At 37.2% G+C, this 12848-nt stretch overlaps 1 protein-coding gene across 1 annotated transcript; it reads left to right on the top strand.

Annotated features, from left to right (window-relative positions):
- Positions 1-309: 309 nt before the first annotated feature.
- LOC113807550 (hepatocyte growth factor-regulated tyrosine kinase substrate) lies at positions 310-12341 on the top strand (the record flags this gene model as incomplete). Its single annotated transcript, XM_027358830.2, is given in 7 exon segments — positions 310-428; positions 6789-6969; positions 7219-7426; positions 8357-8480; positions 8792-9053; positions 9164-9404; positions 10171-12341. Coding segments are annotated over 7 exon segments (1383 nt in total), but the record flags the coding sequence as incomplete, so codon positions are not given.
- Positions 12342-12848: the final 507 nt, after the last annotated feature.

Here is a 12848-nt window from a genome sequence, read left to right as displayed (position 1 = left end):
ACCCAGTCACTCTTACTCACTCACTCACTTACCACTCACTCACATACTTGCTTACTAATTCATTCACATACCCACTCTTTAACTCACCACTCACTCCACTCACTCATTAACTCACTCATTCATTCATTCTTTCACTGACTCACTCATTCATTCATTCATTCATTCTTTCACTGACACTCATTCACATACTCAATCATTCACATACCCACTCACTCACAATCACAGTCACAATCATTCACAATCACTACACTTAATTTATTTATGTATTTATTTTAGCAGGCTTAGCATGGAATGCACTTTAATTTACAGAAATTAAGAGCAACATCAAACTTACTTGGTGGAAATTGGCGCCAGTCCTCACCAACTCCTGCTCAGACATCCATACAGCCATCCCAGGATAAAGAAGATATGGACCCAGAGCTTGCAAGGTAATTGATATTTTCCATTTATTTGATGACAGTTCTATTTTGTAATGGGTATGATTGCATGAGTTCGTATTGGTTGCTATGGTTCACTCAAAAGTAACTGTGAGGTTCATGACACTATGTTCTGTAATTCAACCAGTGTAAACAATGTAATACTTGGAAAGAGCCTCTGGGTTAGTATAGTGGTTGACCTCTTAACTGGGTAAATTTGGCAAAAGGTATCACCAACACTTCTCAAAACGAAACTAGATTTGTTTGATTCCTATTTTTTTGGTTTGATTGATTCTGGTGTTAACCCACTAATGGTGGTATATTTTGAAGCCGAAAATAATATTTTCTGGGTGGCTACAAAATTGGCGCGTGGGGCCAGCCCGTCACACTGGCTACTCTCTTTATTTATTTGCCTGGCAATGTTTAATTTTTTGGGTGTCTCATATGTGGGACACCCGTCGTAAATGGGTTAATTTCCATCGGAAATGGCTAGAGTGTCTTTTCCATACAAGAATCGCGCCACTCTTTATATCATGCGTGTAGTATGGAATTCTCGATCTCTGCTGTAGTCACGGTACTATTTGTCACTTAATTGCTTTACTTTCTAATGCAGGGGGCTGTTCCCCCTGCAGCCCCCCACTTACGGGACTGCCACCTCCCAACTTCCACCCAGGAAAACAAAGAATCCTATACATATTCATGGCAGGAGAGAGCGTTGGACAGGCTCAGCATCGCACACTCCCACATATTGATCATAGATAGAAAATTACACAATGCAGGCCGCTGTGCCCCTGTGACCCCCAGCCCAGGAAATCAAAGAATCTTCCTCTTATTCATGGCAGGAGAGAGTGTCAGAGAGACGGCATCGGGCCTTCCCACATGTTGGTCATACACATGCGTATTACTGTATATAAGCACTTGGGTAAAAATAAACCATACAACATACCTATGCAGAGGAGGGGCTAGGGTGTGGGTAGTTCATATCACTGGAGCTGCTTGCAGGAGCGGGAGCGACGGTTGGTATAGATGGGCAGTCATAACCAGAAGATTCTGAAACCTATAGTGGAAGTTCTAATGAATGAATAGGTAACAGGAGAGGTATTGCTGGTAATACTTGGGTCTATTTCCTGGATGTCTCCTCAAAGTCTCTCAATGTTCTGGGTGTGGGTTTTGCGATCACCAGGATCAATAAACTCTTTCAAATGGTTAATAACTAGATGAGTATAAACCTCCTTGTTGAGCCCAAGGTATGCTCCCCAACCGTCACTACAAATAACGGCCTCAGGAAGAATATATTTTTGTATCAGTGGGACCAGACTGTCCTTATTCTAGTTAGGGGACAGGGGAGGCACTAGAGGAATGAGGAAACATTTCTTCAACTCCCTCTGTATGCCTCCAAAGACCCAGATGTTGCTGAGCTCCTGTCTGCGACCATATTTTCACTTCCTGATGCAAGACTCATCAATCTCAACCACAATGTCTTCCCCTCCTATCGGGTCTTGATCAGAGAGCCAGTGAGCCGTTATTTCGGAGCAGAAACTCCTCCAGTCAAGACTGGTTCGCTCTGCCCACCTGAGATTTTCAAATATAGTGTCGTAATTCCACTTCTTCAGCCAGTGATTAATGAAGCACAATTTTGGATGGATGGACATGTGCTTCCTTAAGTGTTCCTTTATAATATCTGATGGAGAAGGAGCACTGCTTCTGCTGCTTAGTTTTGGCGATTTTCTGCTAATGGCTACAAAACCGACAACTACTTCTTAATGTGCAGGGTAATTTGCACAATTTACAGAGCACTTGAGAGGTTAGCACTCCGTGATTACAAAATAATTTCAGGCTAATCTTGTTGTCTTCAAAATGATTTTTAATGACCTGGTAGGGTTTGAGGCGATAACCGTCACACAGAAGCCATGACGAAACTAATTTGAACATTGAATTTCATAGCTTCTATTTTAGCTATGTTCATTCATTAACTGTTTCCTCATGCATTGTATCCCCATCGGCTATTAAATTAACAATTGACCAATGAAATCATGAGACTGGCCATGACGTCACAGGTGAGATAACAGGAACAGTACGGGTATGATACACCCCACGCATGTGCAGTGGAGAATTTGGTCAGTATTCCCTCAGCGATCGTATGAATCTCGCCTCCTTTTATTATTATTTTTATTTATTCTGATAATTAAATGACTTTGCTATTATTCATTTTTGAAACAAATTTATTTAATGAAAAGTGATCATTAATTTGATATCTTCAAGGCTGTAAAGTTAGTTGGTGGTTCAATTTTGAGAATTTTAAATGCATATGAATTTAGTACATGGAATTCGAGAAATTACCAAAGTAATTGAATTTTTCCCGTGCTCCACACGGGGGGAGGAGGTCACTGGGGGTTTGTAATTTTCAATGAAGGAGCATATGTACGTAAACACACACAAAGCAAAAAATATTTATCCTCATTTAGTAGGCCTACATTGACTTTTATATCTAAAGTAATGAAATATATTAGTTATCCCTCTCAAACCATTTTCTTTGATAATTGTCACTAGTAACAGAGTGCAATGGGAAAAGAGTGTAAAGTTGTTGAGTAGCCATTTGCAGCCATTATCTTTATTAACCCACTAATGACGGGTGTCCCAGATATGAGACGCCCCAAAAAATAAACATTGACGCATGTCCCGCCAGTGTGACGCTGTATCGGGGCTCACGCTCCGACACAGCAGCGGGCTGCCCCAGACTCTGCCCACCCGCCTGCCGATTTTGTAGCCACCTGGAATCTTTTATTTTCGGCTTCAAAATGTACCGGCGTTAATGGGTTAAGAAGTGCATAAAATCACTCAGATGCCTAGTTGTGGTTGGATATTTGCGAATTTATGGTACCTAAGATCTTCGGTAATGTCTAAACATAATATTTTTTATTGGAAATGCATGAAGCAGATGCGATAGCTTTTTAATTCTAGACGAAGACTGCGCACACAAACAAGCTCAAAATTCCCCATAGTTTTTATTTCAGAGCGGGTATTACTGAGTATTATCATCTTCAATATGAAACAATCAGTATCTAGCTTATACATCTGAAGTTCATAAATCCAGCTTTTAGTACCCTTATTACTGAATTGCCCTTTACAGCAGTATGACCAATTTCAAATTAAATCAGATCTACTGATGCTGTTATGTACCAACCATTGAGTCGAGTCTAATGGAAATATTTCAATCTTTACTTATACGGCTATTTTCAAACATTAGTGCTTTGTACTCAATATACGCACAGATCACTTTTTCTTATCTCAATGTCAATCTTGCTGCATTCTATGGCATTCACATGGTATTCTGAAGTGTAGCTGATACATGTTCTGACCATTCATTCGTCTTATAATAAAGTAATTACATGTTAATATCAGTTCAAATAATGATTTTTACACTGTGGCGGATGCCACAATCACATCGGCGCCAGTACTACCTCATTCTGCATAATTACCTCACTCAACATCGGCATTGCCTCGCTTGGTGTAATTGCCCCAACACCGAGTCAGCTGACAGGCAAGCGTGCTGAGGTCCACGGAGGGAGAGATAACGATGAAGCCATCGGCCAATCAGTGCACATGGCCGTGGATGACCCGGCCAAGCTACATATCTCATTTTGTATTTATACTATATTTCTCACCAAAACTAGACAGACTTCGCAGTCTTCTCTGCAACTTGAGGTTAATTCTCCTGCCTGCTCAAGGCCTATGCTCTCAATTACCTCACCCTAGGCCTCACCACAACACCATATGTCAATACATGAATGATGCATGATGATTTATGTTGAATTATAAAGAAAATAATTCTTTTTCTTTTTTTTTTTTCTTTTTTTTTCCTCTTTTGTAGTTTGCTTTAGTAGGCATACATGACTGTTTGAGTAGGCCTACATGCAAAACACGTATTGTATTGAGACCTCAGGGTAGTATATTATTTTTTAGTTACCATATGTTCATATCAAATCTGCATTCATGTGCTGGTGCGCTCCTGAGCATGTGCGTATGTTTGTGTGTGAGCTCATGCATAAGTGTATGAGAGTACACCTACATGCACTTTTGTGTATAGGTTAGTGCCTGCATATGCGTGCTTTTGCGTGTGTGACCATTTGCTTGCCTATACATGCACGCATGAGTTTGTGAGAATGCACATATGCGTGTGCCTGTGTGCGTGTGTGTGTCTGGGCCTGTTTGTTGGAGTATGAGGTGAAGTGTAGAGGATGGCTGAAGGCAGGCAAACAAGTTCAGACTTGTGTGCAAATGATCGCAGGGCTAACCATAGCATTTAAAGGGCTGCATGGTGGCGTTAGGGATAACGTCATCGCCACTTCATATTACATTTTTTGGTGCTGCTCACTAACCCCTTATCTGATCTGAATGAAATTAAAGAACATTAGAAAGAGCAATGTCTGGGCTTCCTTTTGGACTGTATGCACTTACTATAATCGAAGGAAAAGATATGGAAAATGAATGAAAGCTTTCTAAACACTGTGTCAATTACCCAAAATCAGTTATTTATTTTGACATGTGTATAAATGTAAGTACATGTAATATTGTACGTTTGTACATGTGTGTTTGTATTTGCATGTGTGCGCATGTTTTCTGGAGGATGATGTAGAATATGAATTACGGTTGAAGACAGGAGTGTTAGTTCAGATATGTGCCCAGGTAATCATACAGCACTCACACATCTGCACATGTGTGTAGGTGTGTATGTGCACTTGTGTATGTGTGTTCATGTGTGTGTGCGAGTATGATTGCTCGTGTGAGTCTGAGTGTGCAAGTGCATGTGTTTGAATTGATGAATGCTCCCGCGCGTGCCCCCGCATGTGTGTGTGCCTATTTGTTTGAGTGTGCTATGCCTTCAGGATCACTGAAGGCATGGCAAATAAGTTCCGACGTGCACATGCGTGATCGCAGGGCTAGCCACAGCATTTAGTTGGCCACATGGCGGCGTTGGCTGGGGACATTTTCGCCATACTGCTTTACATTTTTTGATGCTGTTCACTAATCACTTATCTGATCTGAAGGAAAGATAAAACAAAAGAAAGAGCAATGTCTAGGCTTCCTTTTGGTCTATAGGCGCATACTATAATTGGATGAAAAAATATAGAAAATTAACAAATACCATATAAAAACTTTCAAGGTCATTTATTTGTTTATTCATATATATTTTGTTTAACTTTGGTACCTTCCACACCTCACAGTTTATTTTTTTATTATTATTATAATTTTTTTGCGATTATGTTACATGCGGTAATTCAGAAACTAAATGGAATTTCCAAAATCAAATTTGTTGTTCTCTTTGTATGACCTAGAGGTTTTTGCAACAGAAAGAACATAGAAAATGAATGATAATTGTTAGACAAGGGAGGTACAGAAGTGACAATTCCCTTAAGCTGCTCACTAAAGGAAGTGGGGAAGAAAGAAAAGATGGGAGTGAAGTATAACCTCCCATGACCAGAAAATAGAGGATTTCACTATTGCTTGTAAATAATTTTACTTATATTCATATTTTATCTCAAGGTCTATGGTGATAAGGTACTGATTTCTTATATCCTGTCTTTCAGTTAACTTTTTTTTAAAGCATTTTATTCACATTATCACAAATATAGAGAATAGAAAGGAAAATGGAAAAAGTGAATATTTAATGGATTTGACAAATACTAGCTCATAAGCGACTTTGGTAGCAGAAAAAAATAATGTACTTGCCTTTGAATCATGGTAAGTTTCTTTGAAAAAATGCGTTATAAATACAATTAGATTATAGCAAAATGTCGCCCAGAATATCTGTTTACCAATAAAGTTGATGATTTTGGTTGCCACCTATACATCTAGAATGTTGGTAGATACTTTGCTTGAGGTCATAGAGCCTTTTTGATTCCTAACAGTCCTCTGAACCACAACAATGGTGAATACATGGAAACTATATTTTTCATATATTCTCTATCAATTGCATTGTGGTGTCTAGATGTGTTTGAAGTATGCATTCCTTTCTTCTTTATCTTTTCTATTATATATTTATATATTATTTATTTTATTTATTTATTTTTTTTTTTTCACCTCCTAGATCTTTTTTCTTCCCTTTGCTACCTTAGTTTCCCATTCACTCCTCCCCTTAAACTATAGAATGAAGAGAGTTGTAATGGTTTGTGAGCAACATTTGGTTTCATAGTTGTTTGCATAAGATTTGAACATAGATACCAACATTGTTAATGTGGTTTTCTAGGTTGTATTTTTATCTAATCCAGTTTCATTCATGTACTGGCATAATGTGCAGCAAACCCAGGAGTAGAACATTTGTTTTTAAATATCGTGAAAAAAAAAAAAAATTATGCTGTGAAATGTTTGCAGATACTTGGACCGTTCCTACTGGGAACAGCAGTCTCAGCAAAAGCAGACTTTTCAACAAAAGCAGGACCAAGGAGTGAGTGATTTGGCTAGCACTCTTTCACCCACGCAACCATCAGCACCCATAAATGCCACCAAGTCCTCACTCTCTCCAACCAAACTTTCCCAAGTCAAGATGACAGAAGTAAGTTTTCTGGTACGCTTTTTATTATTTCCAACATGGTTGTTCTTTGTCAGATTCTTCTCAGTATGTCACTACAATCAGTGTAAAGATGCAAGATTATTTTAGTTTTTGTATATGAAGGATTAATTAAATATTCTGAAACAGTGTAAAGTACCATTCATTGTTCTCTAAAGGTAGATCATGTATGAAGATAATCAAAATCGTGAGTGTACTTCTGATAGGCTAGTCTGAATAGATGGGTATTTGCAGAATTACCAAAATGGAGAGACAGAGGAAGTGGATGAGTTTGTGACAACTCTACGTACTCAGTTAGAAATATTTGTGAATCGCATGAAGAGCAATCAGTGTCGAGGACGTCCCATTGCTAATGATTCATCTGTTCAAACTCTGTTCATGAACATCACAGCAATGCATGCTCAGCTGCTGAAGTACATTCATCAGCAAGATGACAAAAGAGGTGAGTAGTAATATTGTCCCAAACATCAGGGCCTATAGCTTATCGAAGTATATAAGCCTGAAATTTGTACAACTCTTCTTATCAATTTTGTTTTGAAATTTATTTTGTAGGGAATGTTGGGAAAATAGTTTTATTATGATGGACTTTAACATTTGGAGTGTCATATTGCTATTGCCAGGGTTCCAAATTCTTACCCAACTAACATTAAGCTTCCATGACTCTCCTTAACATTTTGGATCCAGATGCTTCACTTTTATCACATGGCCCAAAATATAGGCTTTAGGTTCAAGTGAGCAAGCACTCTGCTGTGTGTGCAGCTTGTTGGTGGGGTGCAAATGAACACTCGTGTGGAGACAAGACCCCCATGCCTCCCCTTTGCAATGTTTTTTTCTCTTTTTCTCCTTAAATATTTTTAGCTATTATGCCATTTCCCAATGTCTCTATTTATCATTTGATTTGCTTTATCAAGATGGTAATAGACTATTTTCCTACCACAGACTCCATATCATCTTTCTAGATATCTCATAACATATAAGTAACATTTTAAATTTTTTTCCATGATATTCAATTTTCGTAATACAACATATGCCACCAGTCATGGCAGGTAGGAATAGGATCCTGAACATAGAAATAGTGTCCTGCTTGGAGCTGACATTCTTCCAGTCATAGCTCATGGACATTACATTCCATACTCGTTTATCGATGGAAATAATGCCCCTTCATAAATGCCAAATGGGTAATCACTGTCCAAGAGCTTTGTGTACTCATGGTTAGTCTTAAATGCTTACAATGGCAGTTCACCTCACCTGCTCTTTAAACCAAATTTTTCATTACAGGATGGTTGTGTCATCCATATTGTTGGGGATAAGTACATAATTTCATTCATAACAATATTAAGCATCTCATTAAACAACTTCTGTGTACTTTCAGTAAACTGTGAACGTCTTCAAGACAAAATTTCACAGGTGAGGGATGCCCGAGCTGCTCTTGAAGCCCTCAGGGAAGAACATCGTGAACGGGTGAGACGTGAGAAGGAGGAACAAGAGCGTTTAAGGTGAGGCAGCTCTGAGAAATAGGAAGATTATGCAGATTTGTTTAGAAGGATCGATTTTTCTTTTTCCATTCTTTTCCTTTCATTGTAAATTTGGAATTTTTAAGGTCAAAGTTTGATGTGAACTTCTTCCTTTCCTTGAAAATAGTGGTTCTTGTTTTATTATTATTATTATTTTTTTTTTTTCCCCATTTTTTTCTTATGTTTTTTATTTTGATTTAGGCCTAAGCTTCAATTTGATTTAAGTCTTGGAAGATAAGTGATATTTATACAGTAAATATTGTTTGTTATATACTTCCTTTTGATATGTTCAGGCAAGTTCAGATGATGCAAAAGCTAGAAATCATGAGGAAGAAGAAGCAAGAATATTTAGAGTATCAGAGGCAGCTTGCGCTTCATCGTATGGCCGAGAGTGAAAGAGAGATGTTCAACAAGGGTTCTGTGATGGGACCACCACCCACCTCCATGTACCCAATGGGTTACCCTGCATACCCTGGTGTGGCTGGGCCTATGCCAAGCCAGCCACCATTACCTGGGCATATGTATCAGGGTCAACCTGAGTCAGGGCCTCCCCAGGTAAAGTCTTTTGTGATTTTGTGTTTGTTTATTTTGTTGGAAACATAAATTAAATTGTTAATAATTTGATTAGATTATAATTTGACCTGTTTCATTAAAAAAAAATTCAGGGAGGTGTACCACAAGGTGGAATGCCTCAGACTGGAGTCCCACCAGGTGGTGTGCCACAAGGGGGTGCTCCGCCAAACTCTATGTCATATCCTGGAGGACCAGGACAAGGCCAGTACCAGCATCCTCCTCCGGGTAGCCACCCAGGTCCAGTGATGGGAGGGGGTCAGGCAGGGCCTCCGCCTGTGACTCAACCAGGGTACCAGCAGCCTCCACATGAATTTTCCCCATATAACATGCAGGGTAAGTTAGTAGGTGGAGAAAAATACCTCTTTTATTTGAGTTTCAGTTCACTTGGATCAGTTAATTTTCATAACGGGTTCTCATTATAATTAGTATCCATTTATTCCTCTGACCTGAGAAACAAATAGAATAAAGGCAAAACAAAAAGTCAGAAGTATATATGCCTTAACCCAATCACGCCGGGTGTCCCACATCTGACACACCCGAAAAAAATAAACACACCGTGCGTCCCGCCAGTGTGACGCTGTGTTGGGGTCGCGCTCCGGCTCAGTAGTGGGCCGCAGCCGGTGGGCGGACAGACTCCGGGGAAGCTCCGCCCACCGATTTTATAGCCGCCCGGATTTTTTATATTTTGGCTACCAAATGTAGCCGGCGTGAGTGGGTTAAGCCTAAATCTTGTATCAAGTTGTTCATATAAGTGGTCATTATTTCTGTAAATAATGGTAGTTAGTAGTTAATAAGTATTTAAGTATACTATGATATAAACTGTCTTGTACAATACAGGTGAAGTAACTTTATATGGATATTCATAAACCTTATTTTAAAGTCATGTGTATATAAAATATTGTTTGTAATTTGCTAATGTTTATATTTATGAATAGAATGCCTGTGTTTTTATTTTTTATTTATTTATTTATTTAAAAGAAATAAATGTGGTATACTGTTTGTGATGACCAAAGTCTTCATAAATGTTTTGGATTTTTCACTTTTGAAAAAAAGTGATGTATTGCTTTGTATTGAGTAATAATGATCATTAAAATTTCAGGAATGGCAAACAGTCTCCCAAATATTAGTGGTGGGATGCCAGGCTACCCACCCCAGCAGCAACCTGGACCAGGCATGGCTCCTCCGCAGATTACCAGTCAGCATCCTATTGCTGGGCCAGGACAGCAGCCACAAGGCGTGATGCCTATGCAAGGTGATATGAGTGGAGGAGCCCCACAGATTCCTCCTCAAGCCCAGCCACCCCCAACAACACAGGAGCAGCAGGCTGAGCTTATCTCATTTGACTGAGAGTGGACTGAGTCTTTCTGATGCTTGAAAAGATTATGGAACTTAGTCAGCTTTTTCCAGCTTCTTTTCTCTGGACTTTTTCACACAGTCTTATACACTTATTGTCTATCAGTGGAAGAGAATTCCCCATGGTTAGCAAAGTAAATATACTTCATTTTGATGATAGTAATTATAAAGGAAACAAAACAATAAACTGAAATCTATAGAAATCTTCAGCATTCTGTTAAATTACTGAAATATTTAGTTACATTTATTTCTGATGGCCAGGTAACTGAGATCAGCTGTAATAATTTTTGGTTTCCATATATTTATTATTATTGTTATTATTATTATTATTATTATTATTATTATTATTATTATTATTATTATTATTATTATTATTACTATTATTATTATTATTATTACTATTATTATTATTATTATTATTATTATTATTATTATCATTATCATTATCATTATCATTATTATTATTATTATTATTATTATTATTATTATTATTATTATTACTATATTTATTAATATTATTATTATTATATTTATTATCATTATCATTATCATTATTAATATTTATTTATTTATTATTATTATTATTATTTTTTTTTTTATTATTATTTTTTTTTTGTGTGTGTAAAAAAATGCTAATTCTGTTAATTTGGTTTTATATGAAATGATAACTGGGAAGTGAATATACTTCAACATGAATGATTTACATGTACAGTGCTGCTAAAAACTCTTGTCCCTCCTAGTTGTACAATGTTTTGAATGTGACAAAAAACTACTAACTTTGCTTGACTAGTTAGTAGATCAGATGCAGTTGCCTCTTCTATATATGGAATTCTCATACTTGTCTGTTTGTGATTTGCATTGAGGATCTTAGTTATTTTCACAGCTGATATATAATTTACTCTGAAAAGGAAGTGACTTTCAGCAGTCTGCAGCTCTTTGTATTTATTGACTATATATATGAGCATTTAATCAAATAATGCAGAAAGATCTTAACTTTCTTCCTTTTTTGTTTTTGTTTTTAGCATTTTTTAAAAGTAATATATGTATTAACCCACTAATGCCGGTATATTTTGAAGCCGAAAATAAAAGATTCCGGGCGGCTACAAAATTGGTGCACGGGGCTGGCCCAGAATCTGCCTGTGTGCCAGCTGTGGCCAGCTGCTGAGTCGGAATGCAAACCGCAATACAGCGTCACACCGTCACACCGGCAGGACGCCTGGCAATTCTTTTTCTTCTTTTTTCGGGTGTCTCGTATGTGGGACACCCATCGTAAATGGGTTAAAATCAAGCTAAGATCCTTTTGTTGTGCTCTGTCTGTGTGAAATGTAAAGGCAAATGATTAGTGTGTTTTTAGCAAATTCTTTATATCAAAATTACTCTAGCTTCTTCCAAAGTGTCTTTTAGAAACTCCATTAGAGTCCTGAAATAATGAGTGAATATGAATGGACATTGATGAATTGCAGACCATAAATTCAGTAAGAGTTTTTACCAGCACTGTATGCACGATTTGAGTTCCTGTGAAAGGGGTAATGATTTAAATGATTTGAATGAAAATATTTTGTTAATGATATTTGCCAGTGATATACCCTGTGTTAGTATTGAAATACAGAAATTTTATATATACTGTATACATTATTGTTTTTATATTCTCTGCAAATATTACTACTTAAGGTATATACACAATCTGTTTCAGTCAGTGCAGGTAAAATGTTTGTAAGACCTTTACAGCTTTTTGATATCTGAATGTTCAGTTATTCTTTAGCAACATTATATGTTATTAAGGTTGAAATTTTTCCTCATGCTCTAATATATGAGTTTCATCACCCTTGATATATATGTACATACAGTGGATACTGTATACTTACAGTGAATACTTTATGCTACAAGATTTCTTTGAAATAAAATTCTGAAAAGATTTGTCCCAATTTTTAGTTACTTAGTCATTTCCTCATCAACTTTTCTTATTAAAAAGGCTGTGCATCTAATTCAAAATTATGATTAAGTACACACCCCTTAAGTCATTGTTGCCAGGTACACGTATAGTCCATTGTGAATTTTTTTTACACATAAATGACTCTAGAAGCACTATTAATATTGTTATTGGAGTTAGTAGTAGCATTTTGACATTATGTTTATTCTAATGTTATTACCAATACTAATAGCAATAAAGGTAAAACCAAAAGTTGTCCAAAAATCAAGAAAAAGGTTAAGCAAGTGAGATTAGGACAAATAATTGACTCCATAGTGTCTAAGCTCTTGAGGAGCCATTTATATGTAAACAAAATTGATTAATAAAAAACAGTGGTGGACAAGACATGTATGCATATGCCATACTAGCATCAACGGATTATTATTAGAAGAAATTAGAGCCACAACAATACTCAAAACCCTCTGCAGATGGTCTAGTAATGAAAGATTCCAACA

Source organism: Penaeus vannamei, chromosome 5, assembly GCF_042767895.1.
Source record: "Penaeus vannamei isolate JL-2024 chromosome 5, ASM4276789v1, whole genome shotgun sequence".
NCBI classification, from domain to species: Eukaryota; Metazoa; Arthropoda; class Malacostraca; order Decapoda; family Penaeidae; genus Penaeus; species Penaeus vannamei.
The sequence above is the reverse complement of the archived record's forward strand: the minus strand, read 5'-3'. Positions and strand labels throughout refer to the sequence as shown.